We start from the raw sequence: 20,173 nt of genomic DNA, 5'->3' as shown, positions 1-20,173 counted from the left end.
TAATGAGTCAAAGCAATGAGGACTGAATGGGCATTGCCTGCATTCAAATGTAAATAGTTACATATAACTTTGTAAATTTTTTACATGTATGCACATATTTAGCAAACAACAATTTATATTTGCATTATAAGTAATAAAAAATGGTTTGTTAAACATATTTGTGGTTTAAAGTAAATAAATCAAACTTTTTCTACTCGGATTTTATGTTTTTTTTGTGTGATTTTAGGTCCATTGTGTTAATACAGTTTGTCAAAATAAAAAAATAACTACACAGTCACACATGTGAGGTTGTGCTGCAAATAATGACATCAAGTAAATAATTTTTAAGGTGAAATATAATGGCAAAATCAAAAATAGTCAAAAACGGCCAATTATACCCTGGAATAACGGATTTCACAACAAACCTAAATATCCCTGACGTCCCACCTTCAAACACAGCCTCATTTGGCCATCCATGAAAAAGCTTCTTAACCTCCCACTTTTCTATAGGAATACATTTTTCTTACGGGCACTGACCTAGTTTAGTTAATTTCACCAAATGTGTGTGAGCAGTTTGTGAAGACTAATTCAATTTCCATAAGTTATAAATAACAACCAACTTCAAAGTAAAAAAGCCTCATTGTCAAGGACACGTTGTCTTATCTGTATATGTTTGTGTCTGTTTCGCGGCGGGGCTTTCGATTTTGGAAAGCACTGACACTTGTAAGATATAAAATGATTTAGTGTCTCCATTACCAGCAAACATTACTTGTCTGAGCACATTGCACCAATCACGTATTTACAAATGTTTTATGATATGTCTATACGAGCCAACATGACTGCACATTGCACCAATCAGCACCTCCAGTTGAGCTCTTATAAAGCTGAATCTGTCACCACTGCTCCAAAACTCACATCTGCTTCTCTACCTGAAACATCCACACAGGTGAGTCCAAACTGCTTTCATAATGTCATCACAATCAGGCCGTAATGAACAACTATTCTCTCGACTGACTAATGTGCAGAGGTGGAGGTTACGAAGCGCAGATGTTACATTTTCAAAACAGGCTTCCTGGATTATGGATTGTCGGCACTCCTACTTTTAACACACACCTAACCATTTCTTATCATCAATTTTATGACCTTTGATTAATCAGCTTGTGTCACGGTTTCAGCTCCTGTAACATGATGACTGAGATCAGGTTTAACTGTTATGTTTCACATGTTTGGTCGGTGAAGAAGGTCAGTGTCTGTTGTGTTGTGAACAGGTTGTTAAGTTTCTCCCCTGCGGCAGGTTGAAGTCGTCTCCTCATCATGGCTGACTGCAGCAGAAGTGTGGAAGAAATAAAGAGCCTCATGAAGTCGTGCAGAGGCTCCAATCCTCAGCAGGTCGCAGCGCACTTCGACCGCTGGGCTCCGACTTATGAACAGGTGAGTGACCGAAACTGACAGAGACCCGACAGAACCACCACAGAACAGCTGGGTCCAGAGTGTCGAACACACGTCACCTGCAGGCTTGAAAACATGACTTGGGTCGGTCTGGATCCACGTTTACTGGTTCAACCAGAACCGTCAGATAAACTGTGAAATGGGAAAGATGAGAGTGACCCGGGTCTGTACTCTGGTCAACAATACATGACACACAGTACGTCCGTATTGACTTTAAAAATAAACTTTGTATAGTGTGACATATTATGACTTTTGTGATGTTATGTTATGTGTGTGAAATATGTTACTGGTTGATTTTGAGAACTAACACACGAACCATTAACAGGATTTGGAAAAGGTAAACTACAGACCAGTAAAAGTGGCCATCGATTACCTGAACTCCAAGTTCAGCGGGAGCCGAGAGGAGGCTCAGGTTCTGGACGTCGCCTGTGGCACCGGACTGGTCGCTAAACTGGTGAGAAAAAAACAAAGTGGAATGAAAATTAAAAAAAAAAAAAACATACAAAATCCTCTTTCAGGTGTTTTATTTGAGTTCAGATTTCTGCTCTGGACGTTTATGCAAACTAGCATGTGTTTATTTGCATATTTCAGCGTAAAATATAAGAAAACTTTGTATGCAAGAAGTAACTTAAAGGAGCAGTCTGTAGTTTTGTTGGAGAAAGAGAGACATCTTCATTGGCTGATTTATTTTTCCACCAGCTTAAATGACACAATTTATACTGTTTGACTGTGTTGACATGTGGCGGACCCTGCCACCTTTCTAGCTTCAAACAAGAGAAAGTAAATATTTCTGAGTTTGTAGCATCACCCTGCAGCACTGATCCCGGATGTACAACCTGAGCTGCCCCACCTGCTCCCTCTCTGACACCTGCTGTTGGTTCTGTTTGTGTTCAGATGTCTGAACTGGGCTTCAGGCACTTTGTGGGCGTGGACTGCAGTCAAGGCATGCTGGACCAAGCTGCTAAGACCGGACTGTACCAGGACCTCAAACTGGCCACACTGGGAGCAGAACCACTGCCTGCAGAGACTGGTACACACACACACACACACACACACACACAGGAGAGGACCGTTAAAGAACCTCATGTTGATGTGATTCAGCGTGACATCACTTCCTGTTGACATCATCATCTGATACAGTGAATCCACGTAGACATCGGAGAGAACAGGCTGCAGAACTGTCCTGAGAATCTTCATGTTTTTAAGTTCAGTATCAAAGTAATCTATTACATCCGTGGGTACGCCGCAGACGGGAGCTGCTCACAGCTCATTCAGCACACTTTGGTCATGTGACAGGAAGAGTCTGACGCTGAATATCAAGTTTACACAAACATTCGGGGCTCATTTTTAACCTGCAGTTATAAAAGTTTATTTGACACTTCTCACTTTTGTTTCGTTGTAATCTGGTAATTAGTTGTGATGTTTTTTTTGGTTTCAGGTACGTTCGATGTGGTGATAATCACCGGTTCTTTACATGAAGATTATGTTCCAGTCAGTGTTGTCAGGGAGTTCTGTGACGCCCTCAAACCAGGTAACCACACTGGTCACATATTTCCAATGAAATGATGATTATGACAACAGGCAAACAAGTAAATGAATAATTACTCTTAAGTTTAATAAACTATGAAAACAGTCAGGGGTTTCCAGCAGTGTTGTTTTCGTCGACAATGACGATGACGAAATTATTTCGTTGACGCCCCTTTTTTTCATGACGATAACGAGACGGTGACGAGATAAACATGGCTCTTTCATGACTAAAACATGACGAGACGTGTGTGAATTTTCGTTGACGAGACGAGAATGGACGTAAATGTTTGTGGGCGGTCTGTCAGACGTTTAAAATGTGTGACATCTCTGCTTAATGTTCGTGTTGCAAGTGGACAGCCGCTGAGACCCGGGAGATGCAGCGTCTCCTCGGTCTCTGTCTTCTTCGTTGTTCACTGCTGTTGTAGCAGCAAGCTAGTAACGGTCGCTACTTTCAAATTAAAAGCCCCCCGCTAAGACCCCAGTTCTAAACTCAAATAGGGTGCAATGTAAAGCTCTTATTTTGAAGACACATTTTTTTGTCACTTTTTTTTTTAATTGAACAATTTAAGTGTACAAAACCACAAGGTATAGAATAACAATCAGCACATATTAGCACATTTCAACTGTTTTTTCATGAATTGATGCCCTACTTCATCATACAAGAGTGTCACACATAAGTTGTGAAAATAGCAGATCTGCAAGTTCAACACATTGCAACACATTGTGAGCTTGTAGATCTTTTGATTGACCTAAATTAATTTGATAAAGGACTACTTCTTTTGTTTTTGGTTTTTACTTAAACTGACTAAAACCTGTTTGAGTTTTCATCGACTAGAACTGGACTAAAACTATCACATATAGAAGTGACTAAAATTTGACTAAAACTAAAAAGCATTTTAGTCCAAAAGACTAAATCTAAAATGGCTGCCAAAAACAACACTGGTTTCCAGTCAGCAGTATGTAGCTACATTTGTCCTGAAGCACACTGAAGGACCAAAGTCAGCTGACATCCTCTGTGAAGAAAGAAGAAGAAGAAGAGGAATGTTTGTGTTCTCTCTGTCGATGTCAGCAGAAGATGTTTGTGAACACATTGTTTGTTTCAACTGATCCAACCAGTTAACCAGAAACCACAACATCACCAGACTCCCTTAAGAAATGTGTCAGTTTAGTGAGTTGTTGAGTTGGAGATACTTTATAAACTCTGTGAAACTCTGTCTCTGACTCATTCTGCATTATTTGGACCTTCTTGTAAATTCAGCAAATGTTCAACATGAACTTCTTTCTGTCTTTTTGTAGAAACATGTAGTCTGTTTGTCTCAGTGATGGACGGGTTTATTTGCATATAGAGCAGCAAGTGACATTTGATCACAAGTGGTCACTCAGACGCAGATTAACGTCAGCTGTGAACTGACGGCCTGAGAGCTGAACACTGTGATCAGATCAGTGAATGGACTCAGAAGACGTCATGTGAATTAAACAGAGATATCTCTGGTTCATTTGTTTTGAAACTGTCCAGAATGAGTTTTATTGGAGTGCAATGATAGACCAGTGGACCGCTGTTCAAAACCTGACACTTACATTACCCACAATGCATCTCAACTCAGCTAGCGAGTGAGACATCATTCAAGGCAGTTTATCACATTACAGGCAGCTTCCTCTGGAGCCACAAAAGACATTATACCACATTGTATGCAACACTTAAGCACACTTTAATGTGGAAAATGAGTGTAGTGACCCTTTAAACTTCTTACTCTTTAATAATTGTGGAATAATTGATGTTTTCCTGCAGGAGGCTTCGCCTGCATGACAGCCGTGGACCGAAAGACAGAGCTTGGAGACAAATACAGGGCGTCTCTGCAGAGAGAGCTGCAGCTGATGGAGGAGGAGGGACGGTGGACTCATGTCTCCACCCACCAGATTGAGCAATACATGCTCGATGTTTATCGTGATGACAAGCAGAACAAGCACTACATTCAGGGGACCATGTACCTGTACAGGAAGTCACTGAACTAGAGTCTGTGTCTGCAGTTCTGTATATTTTTAACAGAATATCACTAAATACCAGCTGCCTTGAGAAACCAGGCTGCTGTTGGTCAGAACTGCTGAACTGTGATAAGAAATATACATACAAAATAAAAGAAGCAGTTGAATGTAATAAAAAGAGGTGTGTCTTATTTGTCCCATTTAGTAACACAGTGCTGCACTGGTTTGAAGTCAGGTGACATGGAAGCTGCTAAAAACAGCTGCTGAAGTTTCATAATAAATATTGATATAAAAAATAAATACAGAACACATTCACAATCACAATAAGTGTGCTGCATGAAATCCGTTTAGTTTTATTTAAATCAAGTGTATTTTGTTTAGGCCTCTCAGACAAAATCCCTTCAAAATAAAATAAAATGGCGACAAACTGTGACAAATTAAACAATAATTAAACAAATTACCTGGCAGCATGTCCTAAAAGTAACCAAAATACAACATGTGTCGTTTTTATTTATTTCATTACTTATTACAATTAATAAAGCTCCGTGTGAGAAGCCAGTGGAATATTTCCAACTCTTATTTTGGCGGCAGTGTCGTGCAATTTCCGGTCCTGTCAACACTGACATTTCTGTGTAACTTTTTTTGTACATAAAAAAATTGTTTTATATTTTTTTTTTCCCGGCTGGTTTATGTCAATTGTTGATTTACAGCTTCTCGGCATTTATTAGAAATACTCTCCTTTAAATTTAACAGCGGAACGTAAACTGTGTCGGTTGGCAGGGGGAATGTTTTTAACGTGACACAAGCTAAGGGTGACAGTTGAAGGGGAACATGGCATCTAGAATCAGTGCTAAACATGGATTATTAGGGAGTAAAGCCTCGCTGTATCACGCTCTGCACAGAAACATACCACCCGGAAGTCTTTGGGTCCAAAGAGCGGCGAGCAGCGCGACGACAGACTCACAGATCAATGAGAAGTACTGCCTGGACCTGGTTCGGTGGGTCTGACTGGACTCAATGCTAACAGCACAAGCTAGCTGAAGTTGAGTTAGTTTACATTTTACAGAGCAGTTATAATCTGCAGTTAGACACTTGATACAGATGTAGAAGTCGTGTAAATAGATAACCTACACATTTAAAATACTCAAATTGTGTTTTGAGGCAACTCCCCCACACCAGACTCCATTCAAATATCTGTTTGAAATACAGAAAACGTCATATTTCGTAACACCCACTGTGTGTTTTTAAAAACTTGATATGCTGCGTTAATGTTTTGTGTTCAATGTTCAATTCGGCCTAATTTATAACTTGAATATGCAGTTTATTATATCTGTAAAACTATGTTGGAGATGTAACTGAGAATGATGTAACTCTCGATAAAATCTATTACATTTTGAAGCTCTGGCTAAAAGCTGTTTATTTTAATGGGGGCTTGTTTTTAATGTGAACAAACTGTATTTCAGTGTTTTTAATATTTTGTATTTTGAGAAGAAATCCAAAACTTTAATATTGTACAGGCCAACTTACATGTGTGGCTCTAATACTACAAAGCTCAGGCAAAATTAAAACTGACTTGGACAATACTGTCAAAGACATTATGCAGAAGAAGCTAAACAATGTAAGTAAGGATTACACCTGCTGCATCTCCTCAGTCTGTGTCCTCCATGTGGTCTTCCTCCTCAGGTCCAGAGACTATGACGGCTTCTTGTCCTCCCTCCTCCTCCCAAAGGAGGCGCGGCGCTCCTCTTTGGCTGTGAGAGCCTTTAATGTGGAGCTGGCACAGGCAGGTATTCCTACAGCCAGGCTGGAGAGGAAATGATTGCTGATTTTACAGCTACTGTTACTCCTTTTCCTGGAACAGTATAATGATAATAGTGTTAAGATAAAGCCCTAGAGTAAACAATATATATATATATTTATATACACAGTGTCTAATTTCTTATTCTTGTTCTTTCCAAACCAGCTCGTCAAACTGTTGTCCTCCTGTGTTTCTCCACAAGGTGAAGGACTCCGTTTCCCAGAAGACCATTGGTCTGATGCGAATGCAGTTCTGGAAGGTGGCCATAGAAGAAATCTACAGAGACGATCCTCCGAACCAGCCGGTCAGCGCTGAGCTGTGGAGGGTAAATGTCAAACCTACAGAGAGCAGAGCGTTTATGTTTTCTTTCAGAAACTTTACGATCACAAGCAGACATTATTCAGATGTGTCAGTACAGTATATTAAAAAAAAAGTATTTTACTGCTGTGTAAAAACACATGAAAGGAAGCTGCATCAGTTCTTTCAAATGTGTTAAGTTTGAATGTTCCTTTTAAAATGTGATGCACACTGAGGGACATCAGTGTGATCAGCGACAGTGTGGCTGATGTGTTGCAGGCTGTGAGGAAACATTACCTGACGAAGAGGTGGCTGCTGAGGATCATAACAGAGAGAGTAAGACACACGTCTCTTCATTAAACTCACCTTCCTCCAACATGTGGTCACCCTGATAAGAGCTGACGTAACGTTTGACGTAACTTTGAAAACGAGTGGTCTTAAAAATGTTCTGTTTCGCCAGGAGAAGGATCTGGAAGACCGAGCCTACAGAAACCTGCAGGAGCTGGAGGCGTATTCAGAGAACACGCAGTCGTCTTTGATATACCTGCTGCTGGAGTGTTTAGGTAAGGACAGGTGAGGCCGGCGGCTCCAGGAAGCATGAAGGATCATTCCAATCTAACCAAACACCTGTTGAACATCTCTCTGGTCGTCCTGCAGCATTTGATAACGAATGAAATGTGTTAGTAGGTTCGTAAAATTTCAGAATTTAGTCTTTGAGTGATGAAAACTGATGAGAGAGTCTAATTATTTTGATTTCAGGCTCCAACGGGAGAATTCAGAGTAAGTCTGTGAAAAGTTACTCTGTATTTTCTCCTTCGTCAGGGGTGAAAGACGTTCACGCCGACCACGCAGCGAGTCACATCGGTAAAGCTCAGGGAATCGTGACGTCTCTGCGAGCGACTCCTTATCACAGCAGCCGACGGAAAGTCTACCTCCCCATGGACATCTGCATGCTGGTGAGTAGACGCTTCACACTGATGTCGAGTGCTGTTTCTTGGACAGACCTCCATTTTCTAAAAGTTCAGTGTCTGCCAGTAGAACAACAGAAGTCTTGGATCCTTTAAGAAACAGAAATATAAACACGCTTCACGTTCGACCTACAATCCAGGACACAAAGAGACTCATTTTACCATCATATGACAGAAAAAATCTGCAAATTTCCATATTTGAGAAGAAAATACTGAACTTTTGGGGATTTTTTGATTAACTCCTAATCCACTAATAATCTCTGCTGCACACTGGACTCGTGCTTTTGTTACTTTAGGAGAAGATTCCTCTCTGTAGTGAAACCAAACGCACTAACTCAAACCTTCAGCTTAGGTTCTGACTCCACTCGGCTGGTTTAAAATCTGAATCCTTGTTCCCAAAGATGACATAAGAGGCCTACACACATTTCGCTGACTCATGGCTCGACTCTGACATGATGTCACACGATATCCTGCTCGGAGCGGTAATGAAATTGTCATCCGTCATATACAGACGAGGATCGTTACACAACCACCATATGGAGAAAAAAGCCTCAGATAAACAAACGATGACATAAACAGTTTGCAACCTTTGTCTGGGCCATCTGTCCCACATAGAGAACAACAAGCAGCTGCTGCTGGAGGATCTCAGGGTGGAGGAGGTGGAGGAGGTGTGTTTACTCTTCATTTATATTTATATTTGAGCTGCTGCCTGAAGCTCGCAGGCTCTGCCCCTTAAAATCTTCAGCTGGAGGATGACTCCTCTGACCCGAGGCGTCTCAAGCGAGCGCGCTCACCTCACATCACTTTCAGTCTGCCGCCTGCAGAGGGCGCCGTCAACACACTGAAACATCCTGAAACCACTCAGTGCATGTTTACATTCAGAGCTTCCTCAGTGAACAGTCGGCTGTGACACGCAACAGATGGAATCATCTTCTCTGTGATACTCAGCTGATCTTGAATGATGGAGAATCAAATAAGAAACCGACTGAAGATCGTCGCCCATTTAAAAAGATCCAACAAATCAAACAGTTCTTAATCTTTTAACTTGGATATTATTTTTATTCCTTGATTACGTAATAACTGAAGTAGCTGGAGACTTGAAAAAACAGCTAAGAATTAAATACAAAGACTCCAAAACTTCATTAAAACTTTGCAGAATTAGCTGTTAGCACTTCCTGTTAGCAGTGAACCTGTGGATGTTCAGACAGCTATCACTGGATCACTGTGATACTGAAGAAAACTTAAAAACATGATGTTTCTAAGGCAAGTTCTGCACATGTGAGGAGCGTCTATTTGAGAATATCTAAGTAGATTCATGGAGTCATCCTCTCCTCCTGATGATATAAAGTCCTCCTCTCCTCCTCCTGATGATATAAAGTCCTCCTCTCCTCCTCCTGATGATATAAAGTCCTCCTCTCCTCCTCCTGATGATATAAAGTCCTCCTCTCCTCCTGATGATATAAAGTCCTCCTCTCCTCCTCCTGATGATATAAAGTCCTCCTCTCCTCCTCCTGATGATATAAGTCCTCCTCTCCTCCTCCTGATGATATAAAGTCCTCCTCTCCTCCTCCTGATGATATAAAGTCCTCCTCTCTCCTCCTGAGGATATAAAGTCCTCCTCTCCTCCTCCTGATGATATAAAGTCCTCCTCTCCTCCTCCTGACGATATAAAGTCCTCCTCTCCTCCTCCTGACGATATAAAGTCCTCCTCTCCTCCTCCTGATGATATAAAGTCCTCCTCTCCTCCTCCTGATGATATAAAGTCCTCCTCTCCTCTCCTGATGATATAAAGTCCTCCTCTCCTCTCCTGATGATATAAAGTCCTCCTCTCCTCCTCCTGACGATATAAAGTCCTCCTCTCCTCCTCCTGATGATATAAAGTCCTCCTCTCCTCCTCCTGATGATATAAAGTCCTCCTCTCCTCCTCCTGATGATATAAAGTCCTCCTCTCCTCCTGATGATATAAAGTCCTCCTCTCCTCCTCTGACGATATAAAGTCCTCCTCTCCTCCTCCTGATGATATAAAGCCTCCTCTCCTCCTCCTGATGATATAAAGTCCTCCTCTCCTCCTCCTGATGATATAAAGTCCTCCTCTCCTCCCTCTGACGATATAAAGTCCTCCTCTCCTCCTCCTGATGATATAAAGCCCTCCTCTCCTCCTCCTGAGGATATAAAGTCCTCCTCTCCTCCTCCTGACGATATAAAGTCCTCCTCTCCTCCTCCTGACGATATAAAGTCCTCCTCTCCTCCTGATGATATAAAGTCCTCCTCTCCTCCTCCTGATGATATAAAGTCCTCCTCTCCTCCTCCTGATGATATAAAGTCCTCCTCTCCTCCTCCTGATGATATAAAGTCCTCCTCTCCTCCTCCTGAGGATATAACGTCCTCCTCTCCTCCTCCTGATGATATAAAGTCCTCCTCTCCTCCTCCCTGATGATATAAAGTCCTCCTCTCCTCCTCCTGATGATATAAAGTCCTCCTCTCCTCCTCCTGATGATATAAAGTCCTCCTCTCCTCCTCCTGATGATATAAAGTCCTCCTCTCCTCCTCCTGATGATATAAAGTCCTCCTCTCCTCCTGATGATATAAAGTCCTCCTCTCCTCCTCCTGATGATATAAAGTCCTCCTCTCCTCCTCCTGATGATATAAAGTCCTCCTCTCCTCCTCCTGATGATATAAAGTCCTCCTCTCCTCCTCCTGATGATATAAAGTCCTCCTCTCCTCCTCCTGATGATATAAAGTCCTCCTCTCCTCCTCCTGATGATATAAAGTCCTCCTCTCCTCCTCCTGATGATATAAAGTCCTCCTCTCCTCCTCCTGATGATATAAAGTCCTCCTCTCCTCCTCCTGATGATATAAAGTCCTCCTCTCCTCCTCCTGATGATATAAAGTCCTCCTCTCCTCCTCCTGATGATATAAAGTCCTCCTCTCCTCCTCCTGATGATATAAAGTCCTCCTCTCCTCCTCCTGATGATATAAAGTCCTCCTCTCCTCCTCCTGAGATATAAAGTCCTCCTCTCCTCCTCCTGACGATATAAAGTCCTCCTCTCCTCCTCCTGACGATATAAAGTCCTCCTCTCCTCCTGATGATATAAAGTCCTCCTCTCTCCTCCTGATGATATAAAGTCCTCCTCTCCTCCTCCTGATGATATAAAGTCCTCCTCTCCTCCTCCTGATGATATAAAGTCCTCCTCTCCTCCTCCTGATGATATAAAGTCCTCCTCTCCTCCTCCTGATGATATAAAGTCCTCTCTCCTCCTCCTGAGGATATAAAGTCCTCCTCTCCTCCTCCTGATGATATAAGTCCTCCTCTCCTCCTCCTGATGATATAAAGTCCTCCTCTCCTCCTCCTGATGATATAAAGTCCTCCTCTCCTCCTCCTGATGATATAAAGTCCTCCTCTCCTCCTCTGATGATATAAAGTCCTCCTCTCCTCCTCCTGATGATATAAAGTCCTCCTCTCCTCCTCCTGATGATATAAAGTCCTCCTCTCCTCCCTGATGATATAAAGTCCTCCTCTCCTCCCCTGATGATATAAAGTCCTCCTCTCCTCCTCCTGATGATATAAAGTCCTCCTCTCCTCCTCCTGATGATATAAAGTCCTCCTCTCCTCCTCCTGATGATATAAAGTCCTCCTCTCCTCCTCCTGATGATATAAAGTCCTCCTCTCCTCCTCCTGATGATATAAAGTCCTCCTCTCCTCCTCCTGATGATATAAAGTCCTCCTCTCCTCCTCCTGATGATATATTCAGTATTTATGATCATATATATGTAACAGGCCTTTCATGGTGAGTTGGGTCTGAACAGTATCTGTAGGTTAGCAGACACATAATGGTTCTGATGATGAGTGGGTCGGTCCAGCAGCAGAATGACATGTTTCCATTCTTCCTCTCCTGTAAAATACATTTCTTTTCTTCAGCTTTCCTTCTGTTATTACCTGCCTCATATTTTGTACCGTGCTGCAGCCTTCAGGCGATATCTGCAGGACGAACAGGAAGGGAGAGAAATTGTTCTCGGAGCAGAAATTGGCCGGTTATTTTGGTCCCATATTAAAGGAAGTGATGAGGTCAGATCTGTTAACCTGAGAGGCTGTAGTCATCACAGGCTGCAGGGCTGCAGTGCACAGAGAGTAATATACGTAGGTCCAGTTAAAGGAAATGAGTCACCAACTATTTTGATCATCGATTCATCATTTTACAAGTGAAAATCAAGTGATTATCTCTTTCCTTTGTTATTTTTGATAGTAAATTATGTTATGGAATAACTGTAATGTGTTTTCGTCTGCCGGCTCTGCAGCTGAGATGAGGGAGATGAAGTGAATTCACATGACACTTGAACGCCTCTTAAGACACTTTACGGGCGTTGAAGCAGCAGAACTAAACAATGTTCCATTTTCTTTTTAAATAGAATATTTCCTCAGCTCGCTAAAATCTTCACTCACAGTATGACGTGTTCAACATGTCCTGGGAGTCGTCTTGTACTCATAATGAAGCGTGAAGAGTTTTGGACTGTTAGTTTGATAAAAGATGAGATTTTACCAGAGAAGGTTTCTGAATTCACCATCGGACCTCGAGGCTGCTCGTTACAACAGAAAGATGCTTCACTTCTCGTCAGTTTAGGCTCCGACTCAGGATCGTGTTCCCTGTCGACGAACCCTGTTTTTGTGTTTTAGATCAACGTGACTCAAGAAATACATTCTGAGTCATTAAAGCCAAATTCTTAAGCTCCAGGATGTTTTTTATTTCAAGTTTCCACCTGCTCCAGATTTCCAGAAATAAAGGTTTTCGGAGATATTTTTCAAACAGTGGCTTTTGGTTTAAGGAAGATTTGTTTAATGAACATGTCGATCAGTGTTTCTTAGCACGACGTCCTCAAATGTCTTGTTTTACGCACAACTCTGTATATACAAATATTCACATTTTAGAAGCTGAATCAGAGAATTTTGATGAGTTTTCAGTCAAGAAAAATACTCAAACAGATGAACAGATTTCTCAAATACTTGGAGATGAATTTAAAAGTGGACGACTGATCGATTGGTTGTTGCAGCTCTGAACAAATATGACAAGTATCAGATATTCTAATAAGTAAACATCAGTGGAATGAGGTTTTTTCTCAGTCTAGTCCACATTGATCCAGCACCAAGTTAAATGATGGATCTGATTATGATTCTGTTAAAGAGGATCAGATTGAGAGTGTTTACCCTGCAGTGTTGTGCAGTTCTTCTTACAGAGAAGCTTCGACTCTGGTGTGAAGTGGAGCTGAACTGGAGAGATACGAGTTGTTGTTAAAGTGTTTTTGTTTGTTCATGTGTCTCTGCAGCACGGAGCTTCTCAGGAGGACTTCATCCGCGGCAACCGGGAGCAGAACGTCCGGGACGTTACGTACGACATCGCCAGTCAGGCTCACGTTCATCTTCAACACGTACGTTAAGTTTACGTGAAGTATCTGAACATGATTTACATCAGGAGTCCTCAGGAGTTTCTTAGATGTTCAGGACAAATTTCAACCCTGAGAGGATGAAAGTTCACAAACAGAGAATCAATGAAGGGATTTGATTTAAGTCAGAGGGCCAAACATCAGAAACATTAACATAAAAACAAACATAACTAAAAAAAGTCTTTAGAGTACAGCTGCAGGATGTGACACGGATCAGTGCATTTAATAGAAGTTTTAATATTAACAATCTGAAACCAGTGACGTGAACCGGGAGACGCTGGGTGAGTTGTTATGGAAGAACCGTAATGTGTTTTCGTCTGCCGGCTCTGCAGCAGCTGTCGGCTGAGACGAACGAGATGAAGTGAATTCACATGACACTTGAACGCCTCTTAAGACACTTAACGGGCGTCGAAGCAGCAGAACTAAACAGTTTTGCCATTTTCTTCTTAAATAAAATAGTTTTTCAGCTCGCAGATATCCTCAGCCTCCGTACGGCGTGTTCAACACGTCCTGGGAGTCGTCTGCTACTCACAATGAAGCTTTGATGAGGTCAGAAACTAATTGGTTTGGAGATTTATTAGCCGCCACCTACACGCCTCTTTGATTTTTGTTCTTTTTTTTTAAGAGGCTTTTTTCATTAAGCTGCTGCCTGAACATTCATCAGCATTTATATTCTATTGGAACCTTGTTTATACCAATTAGGACGGTTCGTCAGTGTCGGAGCATGTGTGCTCACAGTCGGGTCGAGGAGGATTTTCTCCCTCCCACATGTTTCCCCGTGTTTACTGTTGACTGTCTTTCATGTCGTTCTCTCCTGACTGCGAGTCAATTAGGAAAACGGCTTCACTAATTAACTTAAAAAGAACAGGAGATGAGTGTTATACGCATGTTACCAGTAATTAGAGCAGCTAGTGGTCCCTGCTAACCCCGTTAGCATCGTCAGCGTGTTCTCTGAGGCACTGAGACATCAGGAGAACTGTTGAACTCACATTAGGGATTTTTTTCTGCTGCTCAGCATCAGAATAATAACAAGACAAAGTTTGACTTCATTTTTATTTTTACCAGGAGCTGAATGTTTCCTCCAAACACATCCTAAAATTAAAACTTGTAAAATCTCTACAGAGCAGTTTAATGTTAATAATTACTCTTCAGCCGATCCGGGACGTCAGAGCGGCTGCAAGCTTTTTTCTAGCTGCTCCTTTCTGACCTCAAAACAAATGGACATGGGAATTAAAATCTGTAAACTCTCTGAACAAAGTAGTTTTACATTACCATATTACCATAACTTAAAGGAGACATATTCTGCTAATTTTCAGAGTCATAATCTTAATTTGGGTCACTACTAGAACAGGTTTACATCTCTAATGCTCAAAAAACAAATCAGTTCTCTCATTCTGCCGAGTGCCGGAGCTCTGAACTCCCCGTCTGTCTGAAACGCTCCGTTTGAGCTGCTGTCTCTTTAAGAGCCCCTCCCCCTGAATACCCAGTCTGCTCTGATTGGTCAGCGCACACACACATACACGCATGAGCCGACTTGGTGTTTCACTCTAGTGTATGTGTTAACTTCCACCAAGTCCGCTGCGCTGTGTACGCAGGACTTGTATTTCTGGCGGATGCCGGAGCACGACGCAGCGATTCAGCTGAATTTAGCACCGAGCAGACAGGATATAACATCCGGTTACTTTTCAAAATAAAACACTCCTGACGCCAGCACACAAATCTAAAGAAAGAGACAAACACGAGCTCTTCTGCTGATCCTTCAGTCAGAAACACTTCCTGTTGTTGTTTTTATAACACAGACCTGAAACTGCAGCGAGTGATCATGTGATTATCGCAGGAACTCCTCGGTCTCATCCTTCTTGTTTCAATGTTGCTGATACAAATTAAGATATTGTCTGTCGGATCCTGTGTGTGCTGGAACATTACATTTTCTGATCTGCTTTTATTCTCTGTTATGTTTTTTTCCTCTTTCAGGCGCGATCATTTAGCAACAGCGTCCCAGCAGCAGCCACTCCGGCCTTCCTCCAGACCGTAAGTATCCGAACATCAACGCCACCTTAAAGAAGCTCATAAAACGTCTGAACTGAAGTTATAAAATCAACACAGACGCGTCATTGTAGTCATCACGCCTCAAATTTAAGTCATGAGTCTCAAACTTCCAGTCAGCAGGACAGCGACTCCAACACTTCTGCTGCACTAAAACACATCGTCCCAGTCACTTCTTATCACCAGTTAAACAGATTAATTTAATAATTTAGAGATGTGGCTGAGAAAGTTTAATAAAGCAGGAAATCAAAGATCAGCTCCACCAAACTCTGCTCAGGTGATCTTCATCCTGCGGCGGATCCGTCCACTCGTGTACACTGTAAGTTCTCCAGGTGACACATAAACCCGCACTGAGTCACATCTGTGGTGACGACTCATCGCTTTTCACTGTTGGGATGCCAAAATGTCGGTACGGTCACGTACAGGGGATACGAAAGTGTGCTGGCAGATTATTAACGAGACATGTCTGCAGGTCAGGTTTGTTTTTATAGTTCAGGATCTTAGATTACAATCCGTCTCACCTCACGTGTTTCAGAACGGTTTTCATGAAGCCGTCGCGTCCCGACCAGCTGACAGAATGACGCCTTTCGTGACGTCTTCCTGCTGCAAGGAAACATTTGACCTGCGGCGGTCGCACTGACCTGCTGTAAGTACAGCACACAGAAAAAGTCCTCCTGAAAACCACTCTGATGTTCCTGCTGCAGCGGAGTAATGTGTGTTCAAGTGTTAGAGTGTGTGTGTGTGTGTGTGTGTGTGTGTGTGTGTGTGTGTGTGTGTGTGAGGAAGCCGACACACTGATCAGCCTCTCGTATTTTTCTCGCCGTGCTGAGAATTGAATTAAGATGAAAAACGCAGGTTTGAGCGAGCGCCGGGTGAAACAGCAGGAAACACAGCGAGCTTTTCAACACATTAATCTTTATTTAAACTGCGCCGAGCTGAGCTTATGATTTATAGAAAAAGTTCATTTAAAGGGTCATTTCACCCTGATTTAAAAAAACAAAACCAAAGCATGTCTCAGTGTTTTTATTTTCATGTGCGACTGGGATGTACACAAACAGAAAAAAATGGAAAATGACACACTGATGTATTAAACAGCAACCATGTCGTCTGAAAAGAGGTAGTCAGGATCGATGAATGATCACTAAACCAAACTCTTCTTCTTCTGTGGTGTCTGGTGTGCTGCAGGTGGTGCTGGAGGACTACCTGCAGAGAGTGAGGAGGGCAGATTTTGATGTTTTCCACCCCAGTCTACAGAAGAGAAACCCGCTCCTGCCCTTCCAGCTGTACCTCCGCTCCTGGAAGAACACCTACTGACATCAGTCCTCCTCCTCCTCCTCCCTCCTCCTGCACCTCCACCTCCACCTCCTCCTGCACCTCCACCTCCACCTCCTCCTGCACCTCCTCCTCCTCCTCCTCCTCCTCCTGCAGAGGTCCCGGGTCCTCTGAAGGCTGCAGGACTTGAGCTCTGTGGAGGATCCTGCAGAGTAGCAGGTCTATAAACAAACCCGGACTTGAAGTGAATAAAAACCCCAGCAGAGACGCACTCTGTCGTTTCTCAGCCTCTGGCTACAGAACAGAGAACCAGAACCAGAACCAGAGTGTACTACTGTGGCCACATGTTTTATGCAAGCTGTAAAGGATAAATCAAGATTATTATTGTTTATTTTTGTAGCTGTACCATCATTTCTACCAGAGATAATGACATGTTACTGAGTGTAAACAGAAGAAACAGGAGCCGTCAGACGATCAGGCCGGTTTAAACAAACCAACAGATTTAACTTGTGAGGCGGCGTGAGATCTGTGATGGACTCGCTGGTTTAGTGACCAGCGAGAAGTGACTGTTGGTAGCGTAGCTGCTAGATCATCATCACTGTGAGAACTGGAACTGAACTTTGGGCTGTGATGACTCTATATCATCATGAGGAGGAGAGGATGAGTAGATTTCTGGGTGAACTGTTCCTTTATAAACACACATAGTTTGTTTCCACTGGTGAATGAAAGTATTTACAGGAACACACGCAGAGTGTTGTTCCTGCAGCAGCTGAGCTCCTGCTGTAGATTCGCTGCTAAATGCTGATAAGTGGATCGGGAGGTTTTTGTACGCAGCTCATCACCTGCTGAGTTTTCCGGTGCCGTCGCTGTCGGTTCAGCCTGCGAATAAAAAGCCTCTCAGATAATCTGTTGGTTTGTTCACAACTCGTCTGACTGCTCCTGGTGGGAAAAACTATGAAGATAAGCCACCAGGCGGCTCATCAGGTGGTCTGCTGTTGTGCTTTTAGGTTTATTTTATATTTAAAAAAAAACACATTTAGAGGAAACGTAAGAAGGAAACGAAGCAGCAGAAGAAGAAGACGGGAGGGACTGGGAAGGAGTCAGCAACATGACACATCCTGGTGGAAAACAGCCATCACGGTTACTATGGCAACAGATGTAATGAAGTCATTTATAACATCCTTCAGATGTTCTGAATCTGTAATCTGAATGAATTATGACACTTTCACTATGTGTTACTCAGCACACTCAGAGACGTCGGACCGTTTTAATCTTCAATCATTTTTATTAATTTATCTGTTGGACAGATTCTTTCCTCTTCAGTCTCAGTGAGGCAGATATTACACAGAGCTCTGGTGTCAGATCACCGGAGGAGGGACGGACCAATCAGTGGAAGGAACAGAGTCTTAAAAAAATCTTGATGAGAAGGAAGATGGAACATGTTTTATCTTCGTCTCTGAACACAGCACACCTGCAGACGAGTGGAGTGGCGTGCTCATCCGACTGTGTCGGCGTGTCTCACCTGAGATTAAATCTGATCGTCTGCAGCTGTTATCGGAGCACGCTGAGCTCAGGATGGAGAGGAAGGCACTGTTCCACGTCTGCTTAGAGTCACGCTGAGAATGAGAAACGACCGGCGGACCGAACACAGACTGTCGACCGCGAGCGTAAATGAACCTGAAATGAAACGCAGCCACTCGTCGCGTCTGTTGTTTAGCACCTGAAGAGTCAAATAAACATGATAATTATGACTTTCATTGTTTGTTGGAGCCGTCTGTGACACATTTACTGTCGTCTATTCTCTTCTTCTCCTCCGTGACATTTATCTGACAGCTGAAGTTACTCTCAGTTTATGATTTGACATTTAAAACAACATGAACGCTTTGAAAATAAAATATGAAACTACAACCAAGATAAGCAGCACATGTGTACGTGTGGCTGTGAACTCGTACTCGAGTGGAAGAATGTTGAAATACGACTTAAAGTGAAAGTCAACCGTCCAAATAGTACTTGAGAAAAAGTATATTAATTGATACAGTGGACGATTAAAGGCATTTTTCTATTTATCAGTGTGTTTTTTATCTGATTGTCGTTAAAATAAATTAACTTAAAAATGTGCACCTTTGGCTCTATTGCATGTAATCTGCAAAGTAACTAGTAACTAAAGTTATCAGAGTTGGTGGAGTACAAAGGACGACTTCTGCCTCCAAAATAAAGTAGAAGGTATCCAAAATGTTACTTCATGTTTAGATGTAGGGATAAAGTATTTGTGCTTTGTGTCTGAATCTAAAGGGTCTCATGTCAGACTGAAGTGTTCAGGCAGTCGGTGGTGCATTCAGGTGCGTCGTTAGGCTTTAATTCAGAGTCATCACTGTCAGCAGGTGAACAGGTGATCAACCACTGATCACCTGTTCACAGACACAACAGCTTCACTGTGGAGAGAACACAGAGCTTTAATGAAACCCTCATATCTGCTGCAGTCAGAGTCGCCTCCTCCTTCACCTCCTCTTTCACCTCCTCCTTTCCCGCCTCCTTCTTCACCTTTTCCTTTTCTTCCTTCACCTCCTTCTTCACCTCATCCTTTTTTCTCCTTCTTCACCTCATCCTTTTCCTTTTCCTCCTTTTTCTTCTTCACCTCATCCTTTTCCTTCATCTTCTTTTCCTCCTTTTCCTCCTTTTTCTTCTTCACCTCATCCTTTTCCTTTTCCTTCTTTTCCTTCTTCACTACACTTTTTCTTCCTCCTTCTTCTTCACCTCATCCTTTTCCTCCTTCTTCACCTTCTTCTTCCTCACCTCATCCTTTTCCTTCTTCTTCTTCCTCTTCTGCTTCTTCTTCACCTCATCCTTTTCCTTCTTCTCCTTCTTCTTCACCTCATCCTTTTCCTCCTCTTCTGCATCTTCTTCACCTCTTCCTTTTCCCTCTTCTTCTTCTACTAAGGAGATAACGACTGATTTTTCATGTTTGGCTGACTTGTTCCTTTAACTTGATAAACGAGGCACAGGTAAGATATTCTTGGACCGTCCGTCGGGCCTCAGCACTCTGAGACCACACGAACACTTCAGCTTGTAATTAACTCGGCCAGTGTTATTATTTCTGCCAACAATATCTGTGGAACTAATTTTCCAATCTGCAGACGCAGGAGGGAAGCTTCGGTCCAGATGAACCCAGAACATTCTGTACTCGTGGAGTCTGTTGTGTCACGGCTGCATCAACACTTTTCTTCTTGTTTCGAGGCGACACAACGCTCCAACAAAGAGCTCGATTCAAATCAAGAAGGTTTTGAATCACAATTTAATTTAGACTTCACGTCAAGTGCGAAGGTTAAATGAAGATGTTGAGGCTAAAAACACAATGAAAGGGAGTGTCGGCTGTAATTGGACGACGAAGGGACTCAGACGAGACGATAAATCAATTTAT

General features: G+C 42.5%; 2 protein-coding genes across 4 annotated transcripts; both read left to right on the top strand.

Annotated features, from left to right (window-relative positions):
• The first annotated feature begins 836 nt into the window (after window positions 1-836).
• LOC115566883 (methyltransferase-like protein 27) lies at window positions 837-5,116 on the top strand. Its single transcript, XM_030392935.1, has 6 exons — window positions 837-925; window positions 1,274-1,410; window positions 1,754-1,882; window positions 2,323-2,458; window positions 2,867-2,959; window positions 4,745-5,116. Exons 2-6 carry the CDS (start codon window positions 1,294-1,296, stop codon window positions 4,966-4,968), a joined length of 699 nt encoding a protein of 232 aa, XP_030248795.1. The 5' UTR covers window positions 837-925; window positions 1,274-1,293; the 3' UTR covers window positions 4,969-5,116.
• Window positions 5,117-5,724: 608 nt separating this feature from the next.
• ndufaf6 (NADH:ubiquinone oxidoreductase complex assembly factor 6) lies at window positions 5,725-18,512 on the top strand. 3 transcript variants are annotated; one of them, XM_030395192.1, is made up of 10 exons: window positions 5,725-5,936; window positions 6,622-6,721; window positions 6,939-7,061; window positions 7,313-7,369; window positions 7,494-7,596; window positions 7,856-7,989; window positions 13,321-13,422; window positions 15,412-15,468; window positions 16,669-16,844; window positions 16,899-18,512. In XM_030395192.1, exons 1-9 carry the CDS (start codon window positions 5,770-5,772, stop codon window positions 16,795-16,797), a joined length of 972 nt encoding a protein of 323 aa, XP_030251052.1. In that variant the 5' UTR covers window positions 5,725-5,769; the 3' UTR covers window positions 16,798-16,844; window positions 16,899-18,512. The 3 variants fall into 3 exon arrangements, with proteins under 3 accessions (XP_030251052.1, XP_030251051.1, XP_030251053.1); XM_030395191.1 differs by having other exon boundaries at window positions 16,669-18,512; XM_030395193.1 differs by having other exon boundaries at window positions 5,799-5,936; window positions 6,622-6,725; window positions 16,669-18,512.
• Window positions 18,513-20,173: the final 1,661 nt, after the last annotated feature.

The sequence above is a fragment of the Sparus aurata genome, chromosome 17 (assembly GCF_900880675.1).
Source record: "Sparus aurata chromosome 17, fSpaAur1.1, whole genome shotgun sequence".
NCBI lineage: Eukaryota > Metazoa > Chordata > Actinopteri > Spariformes > Sparidae > Sparus > Sparus aurata.
Note: the sequence above shows the minus strand (reverse complement) of the source record. Positions and strands in the feature narration are given on the sequence as shown.

Excerpts from the sequence above, each read along its gene's own strand:
- LOC115566883 (XM_030392935.1), top strand. The coding sequence starts at position 1,294 with ATGGCTGACTGCAGCAGAAGTGTGGAAGAAATAAAGAGCCTCATGAAG. Across the intron at positions 2,459-2,866 it reads ACCACTGCCTGCAGAGACTG|GTACGTTCGATGTGGTGATA; the intron begins GTACACACACAC and ends TTTTGGTTTCAG. Across the intron at positions 2,960-4,744 it reads CTGTGACGCCCTCAAACCAG|GAGGCTTCGCCTGCATGACA; the intron begins GTAACCACACTG and ends GTTTTCCTGCAG.
- ndufaf6 (XM_030395192.1), top strand. The coding sequence starts at position 5,770 with ATGGCATCTAGAATCAGTGCTAAACATGGATTATTAGGGAGTAAAGCC. Across the intron at positions 7,990-13,320 it reads CCATGGACATCTGCATGCTG|CACGGAGCTTCTCAGGAGGA; the intron begins GTGAGTAGACGC and ends GTGTCTCTGCAG. Across the intron at positions 13,423-15,411 it reads CTCACGTTCATCTTCAACAC|GCGCGATCATTTAGCAACAG; the intron begins GTACGTTAAGTT and ends TTCCTCTTTCAG.